Raw genomic sequence first — 23,050 nt, forward strand, 5'->3', positions numbered from 1 at the left:
AAGCATGATTTGCCATGCACCTGGTAAATCTGTAAAATAACAGATTTGTGTGTTTGTGCCAAATATGGGGCCCCATTTAAAAAAAAATGATGCACAGGTTTATTCTGTGGGTCGGTGGAATTGTATGCACACGGTACCTTTGAATTTGGTCTAAAACCATTTAAAGGTACCTTGTGCACACAATTCCTACCGACGCAATCAAACCTGTGCATCATTTGTATATTTGTATACAATCTAATGCGCCTGGCATTAAAGGTAAAAACAAAGTTTTGGTAAATTTAGAAAATTGGCTGGATAGTGATTCTTTACAATTTTGAAATATTTGGATGCCCCTATGAATGTATTAAAAACAATAGAAAATGTAGCCCCTAAAACACTTCTGCCTTCGAGTGCTCCCGGTAAATTTCGATAATTTTCAAATAGTGCATACGGCCATACACTGGTAGCTGCGACCATCAAAATCTCAGAATATGTAGTATTGATATATAACTTCCGAACGGAAATAGCCAATCGGTCGATTTTAGTCAAAAAAACATTGTTTGATAGCTAAAATAATATCTTGACCTTGAAAGGGAGCTAAACAACGAGAGACTTTATTATTTACAATTTCATTACTTTAGACTCAATTTCAACCGCAGCAACTATATTGTAGAATTACAAACGTTTCCAAAATGTTTTTTTGAACCAAATTCATGACCGCATACCAAAACTTTGTAATACATTTAAACAACAAGAACTGTCAATGATGTAATATTGTTACTTTTCAGTTCGCAAAACATATTCTACGGAAGGAGGCAATAAATCGTTTATTTAATACCTTGATCACCTGTTTATGAATTATCATAAAGAGGTCACCAGGTCAACAATAAATACAGTAAAATATAAAAATAGTACAAAGTAAAAGGTGGATGCATTCTTTTCTTATTTTCTACGGTGAAATGAGAGCTTACCTTTTCGATTTGCTTTACATTGTTCTTCTTTATAAGAAGTAAAAGCATCTTTTTTAGGACAATGATTGCTTAGCTTGCTTTTCTCGTTTATGAAAATGTTAATACATCGTTTAACTACCCGTTGCTAATGATATACTGTTTCAATTTTTTAATTTGTGTGAAAGTCTGTTAACAAAGCAAGTTTCTTGCAAATCAATGTTAATGTGGTTGTAGTTGCACACTCATGCAATCTGCGCCATTTATACTTAATACGCATTTACGATCTCGTGAAATCGAGTATTGCATTATGTATATTTTATGTAATCATTGTATATTTTTGTATTATAACATCAGCTAATGAGGAGAGCTTTCTACCCAAACTTTAATTCGTTTGGTTATCGACAGGCATTCGTTGGTTGTTCCTTTTCTTATGTTCGTGTTTTTATTACAACTATGGTCATTCGTTGTCTTGAATTCTGTTTTATTGTTATCCTCCTTTATGTTCCTGGAATTGATTTAAAATTATACATAATTAAAAATCTATTATTCTTGAGATCGTTTTTTAGCCCGCACTCCTTCCGCACACACACAAACGAACACACACTCCCACACACCAAAGCAAAACACGTACATAGTAATATCATGGAGCTATTAGATAGATTGTATTCTCATTGTATTTGTTTTTAAACAAAGCATACACTAGCCTTTTGAATGTTTGTACAACTGTTTTAAATGAAATTTTGTAAATGATCAATATACAAAATAAAGGACTTTCGATCTTATATACATTTGTCATTTGGTTTTACAATATTAGGTTTGCAGTGGACCAGCTTTTTTCGCAGGGCCAGTTGGTTAAATTTTGTCATAATGCACAATGCCTGGATTTCCTGATATTGTACATGGTAATACATAATCAGCTGGCCCCGCGCAGCTGATGTGCGCACGAACATGAGTCACTACTGCCGAAATTCCTTAAGGTCTAAAATAAAAACGTGTTGTATTGCCCTTTGCGACCGACCCAAAAATCTGAAAATATACGGTCGGCATTTAAAACAAGTTTTTTTGTTTAACTGTTTTTTAGATTTGTTTAAATAAATGAATAACAAATATATATTTTGTTTGTTTAAATGGGATATAAATGCATAACATCAAATTATTCCAAAATTATCACTCGTGCAAACCATGGGTGATTATGAGGTGCAAAAGATATCAATGGAATGATGACGTTGATACACATGTATAAAAGCATTAAAAACTGAGACATATCAGCCAAAAGAGGACGGGGAAAAAAAGAAGAAAGAACAAAATATTCAAATCTGAAAAAAAACGGCCCAAAAAGGGGGACAAGAAAAAGTTTAAAAAAAAAAAAAAAAACTTTCCGACCGATCGACCCATGTCTTGAAACCAATACAACAAGTTTTTATTTTAGGCCTAATAACTGAAGAGTCAACTCAGAATAAGATGCGTAATGAATATTGAAATACATAAGTACATAGGCCTGCACGTATGAAATACTAATATAAACCCTCGCTTGAGGGTATATTTACCTATTCATCCTCTCCCCTCTCTATTTTTTATAATCATACATGATTTAAGATAATCCTATCACACCGGAGTGACCGGCGTCAGACCAATCAAAGACTGTTTAATAACTGTTGAATTGAATAGAATTTAATTGGATAGCGTTCCAACATGAAAGCCCAACATAAAAAAAAAACGTATTTTTATTTTTTCATTCTCCATCATGGGAAATCTTTGAAGGAACTCTCATTAGAATAAGCATAGCGGATGAGAGAAAAGGTTGTGACACTCGCATACGTGCGGTCATCCTTCATTTCATAGGTTAAAGGATTGAGCCCTGAACGATTCCCAACACGGACAATATATGTTGGTGGGAGGGAACTATTTGGAGCTCCATTAAATGATGCATCCACACAAAATTTACTTCCGGTGTCGTAACTATCCCTTTTCACTAGCTTTTGGGACAAAAAAGAGACGCCCTCTATCGTCTATCCCTAAAGCCAAATAAAAACAAAGCATAGATAAGCGAGCAAATAAAAAGACCGAGAGTAGATTCGAGGTTCACTACGCTATTCGTGGGCTTTGTGTGGCCATCAGCTCCTCCAGTATTAGCCCAAGCCTTTGCACCACTCGCTTGAGAAGGAGGGGTACACTTGTCTGCGCTGTCACAGACGCAGAAGGTTGCGTTTAAGAGGCGATCGAACATCATTTCCTCTGTATCTGGGTACAACTCAGCCGGATCGTTGTCCGAAAAGTAGGCGCCAACCACGGATTGATCTACGCAGTGGTCTCCTGGAGAAGTGGAGGCGACAACGTCTTTGGGGGCACAAGCACGTAGCTCGTCCGTCAGCGTAACGGTTTGCCCTATACGGGTAATACGGAAAAAGGATAATGAGAAAACAAAAGAATTGACATGATTGACAGAAGGGGAAAAGAGAGATTTCATGACAGGTGTATGGTAAACATGGAAGCGAAACCAAAACTGCCGAAGAGGAGCTTGTTTTTATGAATGCCCGAATTAATAAAAAATCTTTTGATATTTCCTTCATAAAAAGGTTTATTTGTTTAATTTAAGGAAAATAAACGTTGAGAATAATCGATTATTCAGGAAACTTAAATCTTAAAGAAGAAAGGAATAAAATGAATTACGGACGGACTCAAATATTCATGCAATTTGGAAGAGTCTGCACGTGATCACTCAAGGTTAAAATATTTCTACTAAATGCTTGTTGCACAACTTTAATGCATTTCAACCTGCGCTAATTATTCTTGTGAATATAATCAAATGATAAACCACTGAATGAAACTAAAATTTGTGCGTTGGTTGCCTAGACGGAGATCTCACAATTCGCTGGCGGAGTCTTACAACGATAAATAACGCAAAGTAATGGGAGCTTTGGCACTCACCCGACCCAAGCATGTAGGCGATGTTGACCACGCCCGTCATACACGTTGATATACCTTCGGGGCATATCATCTCACCAGGGTTGTCCGAACACGAGACAAGTTCGGTGTCACCAGGATCTATAATGTTACCATCTGAAGTTATCTCCTTGCACGTGATGCAGGTTCTCAAATCTCCTGTTGAATATTTTGAATGGTAGAAGAAGAAATGATTAGTGACATGAAATCTATTGTTGTAAAAGCTATCAAATTTTTAATTCGTTAACGGCTTGATATTTTATTAAATTTTACAACAATAATGACGGACAAAATGGTGAAATTTGTTTTCTACAAAAACTACCCCCCCCCCTCCTTAAGCGTTTATATATTCAGTTCAGTTAAATTAAGTTCTTCCAGCATCCGATATCTATGATGGCCGCCATGCGAAGACCGTCTTAATTACAGATCTCGGTGAAGTCCTTTGTTGTGCGCAGTTGCCATTCGTGTACACTTAAACAAAAATCCTGAGCGGATTACCGCATCATATATGAATAACCCTTAACATGTTATGTGCCAACCCAGGCGCGTACACAGGGGGGTTGGGGGCTTAATCCCCCCCCCCCCTTTGGTATTTGTATGTGTGTAAACCCCCCCCCCCCCAATCACCCCCCCCCCCTAAACCCCCCTAAACCCCGCTTCTTCTTTTTTTTCTTTTTTTTTAATTATGAAAAAAAAAAATTATTCCCATGGCTGACCGAAGAAGGTGACCTTACCCCCCTCCCCCCAACGGAGCCAAATGGCAAATTTTCAAAAAAATGTCCTCTTACCCCCCCCCCCCCCCCTCCCCCACCGCTTATTCAGCGGCTGGCTGAGTCGTTGCGAAATTTTCGGCCCGATTTATAAATGTTAACCCCCCCCCCCCCCCCCCCCCCCCCCCACCCCTTGAAAAAATTCTGCGTACGCGCGTGTGCCAACCTCTATAGTTCAAACTATAACGTAATGCTTTATGAGAGCCCTCACCTTTTCCAGTTCCTGTCCCGCCTTCTGCGTCTGTTGACGGGGAACCAAATGTGGGTGAAGGTGGGGTGCACTTGTCGGCACTGTCACAGACGCAGAAGGTTGCATTCGTGATACCGAGGAATAGCATACCATCTAAATCTGGGTACAGTTCAGCTGGGTCATTGTCGGAAAAGTAGGCGTCCACCACGGACTGCTCCACGCAGTGGTCTCCCGACGGAATCGAGGAGACGATCCCCTCAGGAGCACAAGCACGTTTCTCATCTCTGATGGTCACATTTTGTCCTATGTTTGTGTTGTTAATGAAATATCAATAGGAAAACTGATTAAGGTGATGATGATGATGATGATGATGATGATAAAAATATTTGAAATTACAAAACTGAAAACAAAATGAAAAAAATGATCATAACAGTAGCCCCAAGCTCTATGATTTAAAATATATATATGTATTATTCATATATCTATAATAATATATAAAACAATATATTGGTATAATGGTGTAGCGTCCAGGGGCAGCGATCGCGGGGGGAAGGCGGGATACGCCCCCTCCAAATTTTAAAAAAGTGCAAAAAAAAAATGTATATCAAATACTAACTAAAGACTGCAACATACGTTTAGGCTTTGGAGTAAGTACCGAGAAAATTGATGTGTGAAAAAAGTATATTGCTTGTTGTTATAATATAGTATTGCTACATAATGCGATTTTTAGATACAACACAACTTGTGAGGGGGAGTCACTTCCGTCACCTTCACCCCTCTCATTAACTATGCTTCCTCACACTTGCGTACAGATGGGGGAGGGGGGGGTCTTTGGGGGAAGTTTCCCACATGAAATTCAAACGTGGTTTATTTCTAATTCGATACCAGTGATTTACAAATGTTGTTGAAATTGCATGATTTTTCCCTGAGCTTCCATAGGCTCTGCCCCTAAACCCCACCAAGGGCCCTAAGGTCGGCCCCTGGATGCTCATCTTATCGTAATTTAATTCGTACACTTTCTGTGCTTCTGGGGACTCTGCCCTGGGACCCCATTCCAATAAATGACCTGCATGCCAGTGTCACAAATAATGTATACAAATATTGCTCATCTGACCGTAATTAAATGCCTAAAATCCCTGACCTTCATGAGGTTCCACCCCTTGACACCGCCAGGGCTTCGCCCCTGGACCCCACGCCAATTTACGCTCCAATTTACTTTGCTCTACCTGATCGTTTGCCTGTTACTTTAGCCCCCCCCCCCCCGCAATTTGAAAAACGTTCCCACTGCCTGTGTAACATTTAAGAGTTGTGGTGATGCGGATTTTTGTTATGCCCCCAAACAAAAAAAAGGTTTTACTCATTATACCACTCTCAAAAGAAATCACCGCCCCTGGTAGCGTCAATCAAGCTGCGAGGGGGCGCTGACATATTTCAATTTACAAATAAATATATCTTCTATATTTTATAATACATTCTGTTCATTCTGGATCTTGTTGGAGACAGGGCCCCGATGGGAGGGGTAAACGACTTTAAAAATATTAACCACCATAATTCAAATCAGTTCATTACTTTCTGAGGTGTAGGTACTTACCAGACTGAAGTCTATAGGCAACGTCTATGACTCCTGTCATACAAGTCGAGATACCATCAGGGCATATCATCTCATCAGGGCTGTCAGAGCAAGATTCTTGTTCGATGCCATCAAGATCGAGGTCGTTTGAAGTTACCTCCTTGCACAAGAGACAAGTTCTAAAATTTCCTGTTTAGCGGGAAAACAAGTTAAAAACATATATCACCATTAAAAAGCACGATTGTTTTAAAACAGAACGATTTTGCCATTGCATATTAAAGTAAACGCTTTCTTAAGCTATATTTTTATAATTATTATGTATTGAACATGTAGCGGCTCTTACATTCGCCCTACTTACATTCGCCCTACTTTCATCGTACATTCATGTCTCCAGTATTTTTCCATCACGGTACTTATTTATATTCATTATTCGGACCACGTGTGTTCATTCCTCCAATCGAGCATCGTGGTTCCGCGCATCGTTCCCCCGCGTATTTTCAACTCCACGAGGTTTTTCTCCACTCCCGCTTTCACCTTGGTCGAGTCAAGACGTCTCCGCAATTTCCTCTCCAGGCTTTATTCTACTGTGCCTATTTCGTCTTCTACGGCACGTCAACTCTTCTTCTGCCGTGTTCATCGGGCTGCAGTCTCCCAGTGGAACGTTATAGTCAGGACCGACATGGCGCCTGACTCTCCGCTGGGAGCTGCCAGTTGGCAGGGGAGTAATGTAGCGGCTCTTACATTCGCCCTACTTACATTCGCCCTACTTTCATCGTACATTCATGTCTCCAGTATTTTTCCATCACGGTACTTATTTATATTCATTATTCGGACCACGTGTGTTCATTCCTCCAATCGAGCATCGTGGTTCCGCGCATCGTTCCCCCGCGTATTTTCAACTCCACGAGGTTTTTCTCCACTCCCGCTTTCACCTTGGTCGAGTCAAGACGTCTCCGCAATTTCCTCTCCAGGCTTTATTCTACTGTGCCTATTTCGTCTTCTACGGCACGTCAACTCTTCTTCTGCCGTGTTCATCGGGCTGCAGTCTCCCAGTGGAACGTTATAGTCAGGACCGACATGGCGCCTGACTCTCCGCTGGGAGCTGCCAGTTTCTTCGTTCCGGTAGCTCTTTCCACTCACGAGCTCATCATTTCACCGCAGCTCATCTAAACATTTCTTCATCAGAGTCCGGCGCATCAAACGAGCAACTATTACTACTCAGCACCAGTGCCGGCTTTGCATGTCTACATTTCTACTTGCCTCCGACATCAAGCGATTCACTGCTTCGTCGTCGAGCGCCACATCTCTTCTCTTCTCTTCTCTTCTCGCCTGAGAGCTTCAACCACATCTTTATCACGAGCGTCAGCGTCGAGATCCTTCACCGCTCTTCAGCCACGAATACGAAGCTGCATCTCCGCCTTCAAGCCTCCGCACATCATCGCGTGAGCCCCTTCCTTCGTTTTCATCTCTCTTCATCTTCATTGGACTTTCGACGCCATTTCTATTCTGTCGTAAGCTTTCATTCATTATGTACATCGCATTTATTCATGTTCATTCTCATCCTTAATCATTATGTAATCTTCGTGCAATATTCACATTTTCAAGTCTGCTACTTTTGCTTGACTGCACTTTGCAAGTGTATTGTCAGCTTTGTTTCAGTACCCAATAAACATAACGAAAAGGGAATACTTTCTTTCATGTATTTTATTGCCAGTGCAACCTTGCTTCCTCGTAGCTAAAATAAAAATAAGAGTTATGTTGTGTGACGAGTGAACACGCTTTCAAATATCCATTCACAATACCTAACACTCATATCTCTAAAAACATTTATACCTTTAGACATGTTAATATGTGATATTCATTTACTAACAAAAAGTAATTGATATGCCGTCACATCCCCAAGGTATTTTCAAACCGACCAATTATTTGCCTTTTGTCAGAACATAACATCTTGCTCGAAGTATGAATATCAGTGTTGGTGATACATTAGTCGGGTTTGCAGTGGGGTTCAAAATGTCATCGACTATTCAGTCTGTAGGATGTATTACCTGCTGATGACACAAGGGAGCTCTCAGCTTCTGGAGACGGCTCGCTCTCTGCAGCCGGTGCAGGGGAATCTCCGGTAGGTGAAGGTGGGCTGCACTTGTCAGCACTGTCACAGACGCAGAAGGTTGCGTTCGTGATGCCGAGGAATAGCATGCCATCTAAATCTGGGTACAGCTCAGTTGGGTCAATGTCGGAAAAGTAGGCATCCACCACGGACTGCTCTACGCAGTGGTCTCCCGACGGAATCGAGGAGATGATCTCCTCAGGGGCACAAGCACGTTTCTCATCTCTGATGGTCACATTTTGTCCTATTTTTTTTGTAATGAAATAGCAATAGGAAAACTGATGAAGGTGATGATGATGATGATGATGATGATAACAATATTTCGAATTACAAAACTAAAAATAATGAAGAAAAAAAAATGATCATAACAGTAGCCCCAAGCTCTATGATTAAAAAAAAATATCTATAATTGTATTTATACAACACATATATATATATATATATATATTGGTATTATGGTGTAGCGTCCAGGGGCGGCGATCGCGGGGGGAGGGTGGGGGGGGGGGGGGGGAGGGGGAAGGGGGGACACGCCCCCCTCAAAATTTCAAAAAGTGCAAAAAAAAATGTATAGCAAATACTGATAAAAGACTGCACCATACGTTTAGGCACTGGAGTAAGTACCGAGAAAAATGAAGTGTGAAAAAAAGTATATTGCTTGTTGTTATAATATCGTTTTGCTAAAGAATGCGATTTGTTAATACAACAAAACTTGTGAGGGAGGAGTCACGTCCGTCACCTTCACCCCTCGCATTCACTATGCTCCCTCACACCTGCGTACTGATGGGGGGGAGGGCTTTGGGAGCAGTTCCCCTAAATGAAATTCAAACGTGGTTTATTTCTAATTCGATACCAGTTATTTACCAATGTTGTTAAAAATTGCATGATTTTTCCAGGGGTTTTCGAGGGCTCTGCCCCTAGACCCCACCAAGGGCCTTAAGGTGGGACCCTGGATGCTCATCTTATCGTAATTTAATTCGTACACTTTCTGTGCTTCTGTGGGGCTCTGCCCTGGGACCCCATTCCAATAAATGACCTGCATGCCAGTGTCACAAATAATGTATACAAATATTGCTCATCTGACCGTAATTAAATGCCTAAAATCCCTGACCTTCATGAGGTTCCGCCCCTTGTCACCGCCAGGGCTTCGCCCCTGGACCCCACGCCAATTTACGCTCCAATTTACTTTGCTCTACCTGATCGTTTGCCTGTTACTTTAGCCCCCCCCCCCCCCCCCCGCAATTTGAAAAACGTTCCCACTGCCTGTGTAACATTTAAGAGTTGTGGTGATGCGGATTTTTGTTATGCCCCCAAACAAAACAAAAAAGGATTTACTCATTATACCACTCTCAAAAGAAATCGCCGCCCCTGGTAGCGTCAATCAAGCTGCGAGGGGGCGCTGACATATTTCAATTTACAAATAAATATATCTTCTATATTTTATAATACATTCTGTTCATTCTGGATCTTGTAGTAAACAGGGCCCCGATGGGAGGGGTAAACGACTTTAAAAATATTAACCACCATAATTCAAATCAGTTCATTACTTTCTGAGGTGTAGGTACTTACCAGACTGAAGTCTATAGGCAACGTCTATGACTCCTGTCATACAAGTCGAGATACCATCAGGGCATATCATCTCATCAGGGTTGTCAGAGCAAGATTCTTGTTCGATGCCATCAAGATCGAGGTCGTTTGAAGTTACCTCCTTGCACAAGAGACAAGTTCTAAAATTTCCTGTTTAGCGGGAAAACAAGTTAAAAACATATATCACCATTAAAAAGCACGATTGTTTTAAAACAGAACGATTTTGCCATTGCATATTAAAGTAAACGCTTTCTTAAGCTATATTTTTATAATTATTATGTATTGAACATTTATACCTTTAGACATGTTAATATGTGATATTCATTTACTAACAAAAGTAATTGGTATGCCGTCACATCCCCAAGGTATTTTCAAACCGACCAATTATTTGCCTTTTGTCAGAACATAACATCTTGCTCGAAGTATGAATATCAGTGTTGGTGATACATTAGTCGGGTTTGCAGTGGGGTTCAAAATGTCATCGACTATTCAGTCTGTAAAATGTATTACCTGCTGATGACACAAGGGAGCTCTCAGCTTCTGGAGACGGCTCGCTCTCTGCAGCCGGTGCAGGGGAATCTCCGGTAGGTGAAGGTGGGCTGCACTTGTCAGCACTGTCACAGACGCAGAAGGTTGCGTTCGTGATGCCGAGGAATAGCATGCCATCTAAATCTGGGTACAGCTCAGTTGGGTCAATGTCGGAAAAGTAGGCATCCACCACGGACTGCTCTACGCAGTGGTCTCCCGACGGAATCGAGGAGACGATCCCCTCAGGAGCACAAGCACGTTTCTCATCTCTGATGGTCACATTTTGTCCTATGTTTGTGTTGTTAATGAAATATCAATAGGAAAACTGATTAAGGTGATGATGATGATGATGATGATGATAAAAATATTTCAAATTACAAAACTGAAAACAAAATGAAAAAAATGATCATAACAGTAGCCCCAAGCTCTATGATTTAAAATATATATATTTATTATTAATATATCTATAATAATATATAAAACAATATATTGGTATAATGGTGTAGCGTCCAGGGGCAGCGATCGCGGGGGGAAGACGGGATACGCCCCCTCCAAATTTTAAAAAAGTGCAAAAAAAAAATGTATATCAAATACTAACTAAAGACTGCAACATACGTTTAGGCTTTGGAGTAAGTACCGAGAAAATTGAAGTGTGAAAAAAGTATATTGCTTGTTGTTATAATATAGTATTGCTACATAATGCGATTTTTAGATACAACACGACTTGTGAGGGGGAGTCACTTCCGTCACCTTCACCCCTCTCATTCACTATGCTTCCTCACACTTGCGTACAGATGGGGGAGGGGGGGGGCTTTGGGGGAAGTTTCCCACATGAAATTCAAACGTGGTTTATTTCTAATTCGATACCAGTGATTTACAAATGTTGTTGAAATTGCATAATTTTTCCCTGAGCTTCCATAGGCTCTGCCCCTAAACCCCACCAAGGGCCCTAAAGTGTACGAATTTAATTCGTACACTTTCTGTGCTTCTGGGGGCTCTGCCCTGGGACCCCATTCCAATAAATGACCTGCATGCCAGTGTCACAAATAATGTATACAAATATTGCTCATCTGACCGTAATTAAATGCCTAGAATCCCTGACCTTCATGAGGTTCCGCCCCTTGACACCGCCAGGGCTTCGCCCCTGGACCCCACGCCAATTTACGCTCCAATTTACTTTGCTCTACCTGATCGTTTGCCTGTTACTTTAGCCCCCCCCCCCCCCCCCCCGCAATTTGAAAAACGTTCCCACTGCCTGTGTAACATTTAAGAGTTGTGGTGATGCGGATTTTTGTTATGCCCCCCCCCCAAAAAAAAGGTTTTACTCATTATACCACTCTCAAAAGAAATCGCAGCCCCTGGTAGCGTCAATCAAGCTGCGAGGGGGCGCTGACATATTTCAATTTACAAATAAAGATATCTTCTATATTTTATAATACATTCTGTTCATTCTGTATCTTGTTGGAGACAGGGCCCCGATGGGAGGGGTAAACGACTTTAAAAATATTAACCACCATAATTCAAATCAGTTCATTACTTTCTGAGGTGTAGGTACTTACCAGACTGAAGTCTATAGGCAACGTCTATGACTCCTGTCATACAAGTCGAGATACCATCAGGGCATATCATCTCATCAGGGTTGTCAGAGCAAGATTCTTGTTCGATGCCATCAAGATCGAGGTCTTTTGAAGTTACCTCCTTGCACAAGAGACAAGTTCTAAAATTTCCTGTTTAGCGGGAAAACAAGTTAAAAACATATATCATCATTAAAAAGCACGATTGTTTTAAAACAGAACGATTTTGCCATTGCATATTAAAGTAAACGCTTTCTTAAGCTATATTTTTATAATTATTATGTATTGAACATTTATACCTTTAGACATGTTAATATTTTATATTCATTTACTAACAAAAAGTAATTGATATGCCGTCACATCCCCAAGGTAATTTCAAACCGACCAATTATTTGCCTTTTGTCAGAACATAACATCTTGCTCGAAGTATGAATATCAGTGTTGGTGATACATTAGTCGGGTTTGCAGTGGGGTTCAAAATGTCATCGACTATTCAGTCTGTAAGATGTATTACCTGCTGATGACACAAGGGAGCTCTCAGCTTCTGGAGACGGCTCGCTCTCTGCAGCCGGTGCAGGGGAATCACCGGTAGGTGAAGGTGGAGTGCACTTGTCGGAACTGTCACAGACGCAGAAGGTTGCGTTCGTGATGCCGAGGAATAGCATGCCATCTAAATCTGGGTACAGCTCAGTTGGGTCATTGTCGGAAAAGTAGGCATCCACCACGGACTGCTCTACGCAATGGTCTCCCGACGGAATCGAGGAGATGATCTCCTCAGGGGCACAAGCACGTTTCTCATCTCTGATGGTCACATTTTGTCCTATTTTTTTTTAATGAAATAGCAATAGGAAAACTGATGAAGGTGATGATGATGATGATGATGATGATAACAATATTTCGAATTACAAAACTAAAAATAATGAAGAAAAAAATTATCATAACAGTAGCCCCAAGCTCTATGATTAAAAAATATATATCTATAATTATATATATATATAAAACACATATATATATTGGTATTATAGTGTAGCGTCCAGGGGCGGTGATCGCGGGGAGGGGGGGGGGGGGGGGGGGGGGGGGGGGACACGCCCCCCCCCCCTCAAAATTTCAAAACGTGCAAAAAAATGTATAGCAAATACTGATAAAAGACTGCACCTTACGTTTAGACTCTGGAGTAAGTACCGAGAAAAATGAAGTGTGAAAAAAGTATATTGCTTGTTGTTATAATATCGTAAGAATGCGATTTGTTAATACAACAAAACTTGTGAGGGAGGAGTCACGTCCGTCACCTTCACCCCTCGCATTCACTATGCTCCCTCACACCTGCGTACTGATGGGGGAGGGCTTTGGGAGCAGTTCCCCTAAATGAAATTCAAACGTGGTTTATTTCTAATTCGATACAAGTTATTTACCAATGTTGTTAAAAATTGCATGATTTTTCCAGGGGTTTCCGAGGGCTCTGCCCCTAGACCCCACCAAGGGCCTTAAGGTGGGACCCTGGATGCTCATCTTATCTTAATTTAAAGCATAAAACCCCTGAGCTTCTGGGGGCTCCGCCCTTGGACCCCTCCCCCACCCCCTCCAATAAGTGACCTGCATGTCAGTGTCACAAAAAAGGTATACAAATATGCTCATCTGACCTTAATTAAATGCCTAAAACCCCTTACCTTCATGAGGCTCCGCCCAGTGACACCGCCGGGGCTTCGCCCCTTGACCCCACGCCAATTTACGCTCCACTTTGCTTTTCTCTACCTGATCGTAAATACTTTAGCCCCCCCCCCCCCTCCCCCCCCCCCCCCCCCCACACACACACACACGCACAAATTGAAAAACGTTCCCACGGCCTGCGTACCATTTAAAAGTGGTGGTGATTCTGATTTTGTTTTGTATGGGGTAAACGACTTTAACAATATTAACCACCGTAATTCCAATACGTGTAAAAACTTACCAGATTGAAGTCTATATGCAACGTCTATGATCCCTGTCATACAAGTTGAGGTACCATCGGAGCATATCATCTCATCAGGGTTGTCAGAGCAAGATTCAACTTCGCTGCCACCAAAATCCATGACGACATCATCTGAAGTTATTTCCTTGCATGCGATGCAAGTTCTAAAATGTCCTGTTCAGCGGGGGGAAAAAAAAGTTTTTAGAAGTAAACCGATTGTGAGTGCTTGGTACCAATTAAAAACATCTATCACCATTAAAAAACACGATTGTTTTAAAAAAGAACAATTTCGCCATTGCATATTAAAGCCACACTGTCCCACTTCTAGCTACTTGCTCCCTCTATATAAAAAACAATGCCTAATCGGGGAACATTGGTCCCCCATGATCCTCTTTTTTTAAAGTTAATTGAGAGCTGAGTTGATGAGATAACCGCCTGTCCAGTGACGTTGCAGGGTGGTCAAATCTCTTCTATAATCTAGTACATATAAGCTTTAAAGTAAACGCTTTCTTAAGCAATATTTATATAATCATGTGTATTGAACATTTATACCTTTACAAATATTAATATGTAATATTCCTTTACTCCCAAAAAGTAAATGATATCGCCGTCACATTTCAAACTGACCAATTATTTGCCATTTTTCCGGGCTATCAAACATCTTGCTCAGAGTATTAATTTCTTTGGGTCGGTCGGTTTCGTCAGTGTTGCTGATGCATTAGTCGGGTTTGCAGTGGTTTTAACATTTCAACGACTACTCTGTATTAAGATGTATTACCTGGTGATACGAGGGAACTCTCAGCTTCTGCAGAGTCTGGCTCGCTCTCTGCACTCGGTGCAGGGGAATCATCGGTGGTGGAAGGTGGGGTGCACTTGTCGGCGCTGTCGCAGACACAAAAGGTTGCATTTAAGATCTTAAGGGTGCATAATGCCCCCCCCGGCCGTAATAAGACCTCAAATAGCCCGGCCTTTTCAGGGTTAAGATGTTATGTGCCACATCTATAGTTAATATTAACTGTGGACTCATACTGAATAGAGGTTATGCCCATAGACTACCTTGAAAATCGTTCCAACTACAATGTAATGCTTCATGAGAGCCCTCACCTTTTCCACTTCCTGTTCCGCCTTCTGCGCCTGTTGACGGGAAGTCAACTGAGGGTGAAGGTGGGCTGCACTTGTCGGCACTGTCACAGACGCAGAAGGTTGCATTTGTGATTCCGAGGAATAGCATACCATCTACATCGGGGTACATTTCAGCTGGGTCATTGTCAGAAAAGTAGGCGTCCACCACGGACTGCTCTACGCAGTAGTCTCCCGACGGAATCGAGGAGACGATCTCCTCTGGGGCACAAGCACGTTTCTCATCTCTGATGGTCACGTTTTGTCCTATTTTTATTTGTTAATGAAAGAGCAATTAGAGAACTGATAAAGGTGATGATAATGATAATAACAATACTTCTAATTACAAATCTAAAAATAATGAAAAATTATAATTACAGTAGCCCTAAGCTCTATGATTTCAAAAAAATATATGTATTTATACATATGACTATAAATATAATACCAATATATATATTGCTATTATGGTGGATCGTCAATCAAGCTGCAAGGGGGCGCTGTCATATTTTCATATATATATATATATATATATATATATATATATATATATTCTGTTCATCATGGTTCTTGTTTGTGACAGGGCTCCGATTACAAGCAGAATTTTGCTTCCTAGGAGGGTAACCATTATATCGTCTCTGTAAATTGTTTTGTAAAGGATGAACAAAGATTCTAAATTAATTGAATTTGAACTTGAATTGAACAAGTAAAGGCAAAAAAAAAGAAACATATGAAGACAACAAAATTAGTTACAATTTAATGTTCTGTTTCAAGAAAGGCGAACAAATGAAAAGTGTTTTTAAAACTTCAACCACCATAACTGCAGTTAGTTAATTACTTTCTGAGGTGTAGATACTAACCAGATTGAAGTCTATAGGCAATGTCTATGACTCCTGTCATACACGTTGAGATACCTTCAGGGCATGTCATCTCACTAGGGTTGTCAGAGCAAGATTCTTGTTCGATGCCCTCAAGATCGAAGTCGTTTGAAGTTACCTCCTTGCACGTGAGACAAGTTTTGCACTTTCCTATTAAGTGTTGAAAAAGTAGAAAGACAAAATTGTAGGATTGAGGGGGGGGGGGGCGGTTATTACAGAAGGTTTTGTTGGTATTTATCTAGAGGTATCTAAGCTATATATTTTTCCAAACTTACAATAGTATGGACAACTTGTATTATTTTGGGATCCTATTGACATAATTATACCCAATACTATTGATGCACTATGATACACACATCCGATTTCTGGTCCTATGTTTTTATTATTCATGCATATGCAGCCAGGGGTCGGATGTTTTTTCTTTTTTATTTATATCAAACGCTGGATTAATATATAACTCTTTAAAAAACGCTTTACATAATTGTAATTACTCTCAGTCACACTTTTGGTGTTACAATAAAAATATCTCAACCTTGGTCGTAAATTATGTCGTTAATCTAAATTTAATTTTGTATCCAAACATGTCTTTTTCAACTTTTTCTCGTCCGTCCTTTTCATTTTTTTAACCAATTTTCAATGTGTTTTTTAATGTATTTTTTAAAAATATTTTGTATTATGTTTGTGTCAGCCTTTGTCTGCTTTTTGAATGTGTGTTTCTTTAAATCAACAAAACCAGGTTATTTTACAATTACAATTACAATGTTAGTGTATTATAGTGTTCAAACCACGATGATTTTATATTATCTACATGTATGTGTAGGTAAAATGAAGAGATTGGGCAAATTGGAACAAGGATGCAAGTCCAAACAACTGATAAACAGTGTTGGCAGAGAGAAGGGTGGACATAGAAAGAGAGAGAGAGAGAGAGAAAGACAGACACGTATGAGGAGGGTGAAAGAGACGGGGAGTGGGGTAATAGGAGGGGCGGAGAGGAGGAAAAAAGAAAAGGGAGAGAGATATAATAACAGAGATGCGATTTACAAGGGGGCAGGAGGTTGGTAAAAATGGCTATTTTGCTCTGGTCATAAGAAGTAAATATGTGATATTCAAAAAGGTGAACTAAAATTTGTAACTGATATCTATAAATATATCATTGTTTCAATGGCCAAGCATATCATTTTGTAATTCTGCATATATATATGTATTCTTGTATACATATGTGAACGATATATTTAATAAAGGAGCCCTTTGGAAGGGAAAAAATATTCATACCGACAGACAATGATAAATATATCTTTATTTAAGCTAGAGATATATGATAGATGAAGAGAGGGAGAGAGAGTAATCGAGAAATGAAGGTGAATGGGGCATAGAAGGGGAGTTGAAGAAAGTGCATTGACTCATGACATGATACATTCAAAGAACCATATTCTTACCGAAAGACAATGAAAGAACCAGATAGCAAGAGACAGATAGAGAGAGAGAGAGATAGATAGAGAGAGAGAGAATAAGAAAGAGAGAGAGAATAAGAAAGAGAGACAGAGACAGAGAGAGGAGAGAGAGAGACAGAGAGAGAGAGAGAGAAAGAAAGAGAGAGATGGGAAGATGAAGAGAGAAAGAGCGCAACATGACCTGGATGACTGCGCGGGAGGAAGAGAGTGGGAGATATGTAGAATAGGTCATGGGAAAGGGTAATACGAAGACAGTGGGCATTGATTTACAAAACATGACACTGATAGAGAGAGAGAGAGAGAGAGAGAGAGAGAGAGAGAGAGGGAGAGCCAGCGCACGCATCATGACCTGGATGACTCCGCGGGAGGAAGAGATTGGGAGATATGTAGAATGGGTCGTGGGAAAGGGTAAGACAGTGTGCATTGATTTACAAAACATGACACTGATAAATACACATGCATGATATCGTATCTACCATCGCATGACACATCATCGGCTGTCTGCAAGAAAGCCGTTAGCACCATGTATTTTCAATTGCAGTAACGGTCTTCTTGCAGTAACGGTCTTCGTGCGGACAGTGGACGACATGTGGTCCAGTAGCAATAGGCCTACGATGGAGTAACCGAAGTACTTTGACACATGTATGCAAGATTCCTTGCATGCCACAGCCCCTTGACGGGGGACAATGGCTTTAGCCGGATAATGTAAGGTCATTATCTCGTATGTGTATGATTTACACAAGGGATTTATAGAAGTAGTGTTAATACTGTTATTATCATCATCGTTATCATGATTATTATTGTCATTCTTTTTTAATCAACATCGTCATAATCAACATCATTTTCATTACTATTGTCATTTTCATTATCATTGTTACCAGTACGTTAACAATACATATTCATTTATTACTCATGCGTTCATTCATCCTTTTATTTTTCTATTTATTTGTCCCTTTATTTATTCGCAATTACATTGAAATTACCATTGTTTTCGTATTTGTTGTTAGAGGTAAAGACCAGCATTGGAAACGCCCCAATTTCAAAAAATGAAATGGAAGCTCTCATTACCAATCATGTGAAAGAATATGTTTTGACTATTACATGATGATAAAAAAAATTGCCGGGAAACCGCCTACTAATTCATATATTTGGTAAATTTGTTTCTCTCATGGTCTGTGAGAGATATAGGGTAGTCCCATATACATCTTTCTGTGTATAGTGCTTGTAACTTTACGGAGAATGGGCCAAATTACGAAGAATGGGCCTTATCATTTTGATGATTCCAGAACCTTGCAGATGCTACATGCTAGATGATCAACCTTTTCTGATCGATTCCACAACGTTTCTTTCACAATGCAATCGCATGACCATAACTGGTCTTTACCTTTAACAGGGGAGAAAATGGAAGAAAGACCCGAGGGGGTTAAAATTAAAACACATTCTTGTTATGATCTTTCTTTGTCGGGTGTTTTGTATACAAAAAAAAGTATTGAAATTCACTTACCAGTAGTAAAAATGCCGAACAGTAGCCCAATGACGACGAGGAGATTCATCTTGCTATATGCATGTAACGGGAGTAAAACTTTCACAAATTATTCCATCCTTCCCTTTCATTCGCTACATGCACGCACAAAGCTTGTCTGAGGTTTATACATTGCAGTTTTAAGGAACGTCTTGAAAATCTCGCCATTTTTTCTTTCTTTTAACGGACTGCAAAATGTATTACATTACAGTTAGGTCCGAACAAAGCTGTTTCTCATCAACATTAAACATGAAAGGCGTTTGAAAAGCCATCCTTTTCGGAGAAATACTTTTCTCTAACGTAAATCCACCATGTCCACGATAGAATCATACACAAATGAATGTCCTTTTCAACCTTACACAGAACGCATCGTCTCTATCACCAAGATTACTTCGGTAAGAAAATGATCCACCAGCTAAGAATACAAATTGAAATATTACTTACAGTTTCTCTGGAATTACAGATTTAAATTTGAACTCTCCTCTTTCTGCGTGAACAGCGCTAATGCATCTGGTTGGGTCTCGAGCCTAATCTCATCTGGTTAAATCACTATCACGCGTATTAAAGCCGATTACCCGGACATGTGTACGTTGAGGGGGGTGTCATCTTTAAAGAATAACTTGTGTACATACAATAAATACTAATCATTATCATGACCATTGACACCACTTCCACCACAACCAACTTCGAGGCACACCTGTTACCGGGCATACCATAGGTTAATGAGCATGGGAGAAAAAGAGAGAGAGGGAGAAAGAGAGGGAGAAAGTGTGTGAGAGAGGGAGAGAGAGAGAGAGAGGGGGGTAGGGGCCGTGTCTGATCAAGGAATTCTAAGAGATGAAGATCCAACTGGGAACAAATTATTCCAATCAGCTGCCGTTTTCTATGGTTGCTCTATAGAATCTACTGATGTGCTGTTACCTTTGATGTCCGAGGTTCGAAGCCGCCAATATCATCGGAAAGCTTGAGCTGTGATTTTCTTTCACAAAGAAATATCCTTAATATATCACTTTTTATTTGAAGTAACAAGGGGAAAATAAAACAGATGATAAAATAGGAATACAAAAGCCTAATTGTGTCAAAAAAATGTGCTTACATTGTATGCTGGAAGCTTTAATTTGTAAAAAATAGTAAAATTGTAGTCCTAAAACCTGCAATTTGACACTTTTCCGATTACTTCCGGCTCACGAAAATAACAAATAAATTTGATCATGTACAGTTCTTTATGGTGTTTTGTGTCAGATTAGTGCCCACACATGCCTTGTCGAGTGATAGACCAGTTCACGGGTAGCACATTACTGAATGACCCCGAATATCCACAGATCTTCAAAACATGAAGGTCCCACTTTGTACATTTTGAAATAATCACTCCTATGTGGCAAAGGAGTTGCTATATTAATAGCCTTTGTTTCCCCTTTTCAAAGAATACTTCCATTTGTGTATCGTGGAGGAGTGCACTGAATGTGCATGAATGAATAATGATTACATAACTTTCATGAGCACGTATCCAGTATTTCGTCTCCGTGTATTTCAAAATTTGTTCTGCAATGACCTTTATCTGCTCATGCTCAGACTGCGACCGTGAACTGGCTTATTATGATTAACATTTCAGGAAGTGTTGCTCCATTTTGTTTCGCTTGCCTCCCGTAAAGGTAAACACCGTGTTCTGTTCGTATTATCAGAGGAGTGGTAGCGAAAAGTAATTATCATTACAAAAGCATATTTCCCTTTGAAAGTGGCCCGTTAGTTTGCAGCTAGGCAGGAATTTTTTGTCTACGTATCTGCAAGGAAGATCCAGTAAGCTCATGCCTGGCATATTTTCTCCTGGCGGCATCGAAGATGATACAAAGGGAATGAGCTAGATAGGACTCCATCTCTTAAAACTCCTTGGTCTGATCGAGCGTCATGTACATATGGATGGTGACCTGTATATCCACATAATTATCTTGTTTTTAAAATTGATGTCAAAATCATCCTGCAATTTATCTTCAAGGAAGTGTCATTAGATAGATATATTTTTTTTTTTTTTACAAAATATAGAATCATTAAAAACTCACAGTATTCAGAGAAAATGTGTTTACAGGATGATATAGCAGAAAGTTATACGATAACACAGTCATTGTATGAAGAAATACATCTTTGATTTGATTTCTTGTATCAAAAGGAACTCATAATTAAGGGAGGACAACCCAAATATATTTGATGAGCAAAACGGTTTATGCACTCAATCGCAATCGTTTACCCTGTCCACAACACGAACACCCACGAACCCACACACACACACACACACAAACGAATACACTACACGCGCGCGCATACACCCACACACACCCACCCATACACGCACAAGAACACACACAACAGGGCAGACACTGTTAACAAGAGCATATATTAATGTGAGTAGTACCGAGTTAAACATGAAAGGACATATCATCTTTTGTATCTTATTGTTTTATTTGATAACAAATAAACCAAAAACATGAGCAATCACTTTCATTAGAAGGGCCACTTCAAATCTTTAGTGTTTATCCAATCAATTGGCCTATGCAAGTCTTTTCAATTTTGTTTTCCCTTAAATTTAGACAAACCCAACTTTCCTCTTTCTTGTAATTTCGAATAGCGCCAGCTACATAATGCTCTCGCCAAGCACTGCGTGCGAGCATTTATTAAATATTATCCTTTTCAACCGTTGTTATATTTTCAGGTAGAGCAATTTTAGTTTGCCAAAATGATTTCGAAATTTAAAGTCAATAATCAACTATTGATATCATTTTTTTAATCTTTGACCCTGGTCAGTTGTATACCCTTTTCCCGGTTTTTGACACGTTGGTTATTTATATTTCCCAGTCCCACTTAGAACTAGAAGTGCAAGAACTGATGATACGCACCCTCTCTGTTTGATAGAAATGTTTCAGTACCCTCTGTTGTTTCAGTTTTCTTTCTTCTTCCGTCAAGCATCGAAATAATATTTGTATTTACGATATTTCCTTTTCGGACTTAATCATTAAAACTAATTGATGCAATTTTTCAACTCTGTATTTTTTTTTTAATTTATCAAATTCGTAAAGCCGCTTCTTTCTGAACCCCTAACCCCCTTTCTGATACTGCAACAGAAAATACGCAAGATGGTGTTGTGTTAAGGGTTGGATTTTGTGGTTACAATAATATAATCACCATTAAACATTTAAACACTTACAATTATCTCTTGTTAGAATCCCCGTAAAAGCATAATGAAAACGAACGAATAATTTTGTTTTTATATTATTAAACATTAGTCTTTGTCCTCATCTTCGCTCAGAAAACGTGATGTCAATGCTATTGAAATCTTCTTCAGTCTTTACTTCACCCGGAAGTAGATCAAGGTTTCCCCAAATCCTCAGGGATGCGTCCGCTTCCATGTAGCCGTACCCAGAGGATTCCTCATCACTTTCACTTTTATGGGCTGCAATTTTCCAGTCTCCACTGCCCTCAAAATCTTCATCATCTGAAAGGTCGTTGGGAAATCCTGTTATCACAGTGACGTGGCTGATTATGAAACCTGTTTAATGAATGAAATGGGGGAAATAACAAGAAATATATTCTGTTTACTCATATGGACGCCTAACAACATGAAAACAACGGAGAAGACGATTACTTCTACAATAACAAAAACAGCAACTACTACTACTACTACTACTACTACTACTACTATTACTACTACTACTTTTAATACTACTACTACTATTACTACTTCTACTCCTTCGTTTACTACTAATATTACTACTACTACTACTACTACTACTACTACTACTACTACTACTACTACTACTACTACTACTGTTACCACCACTACCACAACCAGTGCCAATCCCATACATGAACAATATGGCCAGGGGGCTTAAGTCCCGTGTCCGATTCGGTTTAATATAAAAAGTCCCAAGTTATCGAATCAAGTAAA

General features: G+C 39.7%; 1 protein-coding gene across 3 annotated transcripts; it reads right to left on the bottom strand.

The window, feature by feature from the left end:
- Positions 1-1,977: 1,977 nt before the first annotated feature.
- On the bottom strand, positions 1,978-19,682 carry LOC100888607. Of its 3 annotated transcripts, XM_030977939.1 has the most exons (14): positions 19,558-19,682; positions 19,096-19,148; positions 16,123-16,290; positions 15,251-15,532; positions 14,147-14,320; positions 12,713-13,018; positions 12,184-12,351; positions 10,607-10,912; positions 10,079-10,246; positions 8,451-8,756; positions 6,424-6,591; positions 4,854-5,135; positions 3,858-4,031; positions 1,978-3,314 (listed from the first exon to the last, which is right to left on the bottom strand). In XM_030977939.1, exons 2-14 carry the CDS (start codon positions 19,142-19,144, stop codon positions 2,932-2,934), a joined length of 2,934 nt encoding a protein of 977 aa, XP_030833799.1. In that variant the 5' UTR covers positions 19,145-19,148; positions 19,558-19,682; the 3' UTR covers positions 1,978-2,931. The 3 variants fall into 3 exon arrangements, with proteins under 3 accessions (XP_030833799.1, XP_030833800.1, XP_030833801.1); XM_030977940.1 differs by lacking the exons at positions 14,147-14,320; positions 15,251-15,532; XM_030977941.1 differs by lacking the exons at positions 12,184-12,351; positions 12,713-13,018.
- Positions 19,683-23,050: the final 3,368 nt, after the last annotated feature.

Source organism: Strongylocentrotus purpuratus, unplaced genomic scaffold, assembly GCF_000002235.5.
Source record: "Strongylocentrotus purpuratus isolate Spur 01 unplaced genomic scaffold, Spur_5.0 spur5_scaffold_1, whole genome shotgun sequence".
In the NCBI taxonomy this organism is placed as follows: Eukaryota; Metazoa; Echinodermata; class Echinoidea; order Camarodonta; family Strongylocentrotidae; genus Strongylocentrotus; species Strongylocentrotus purpuratus.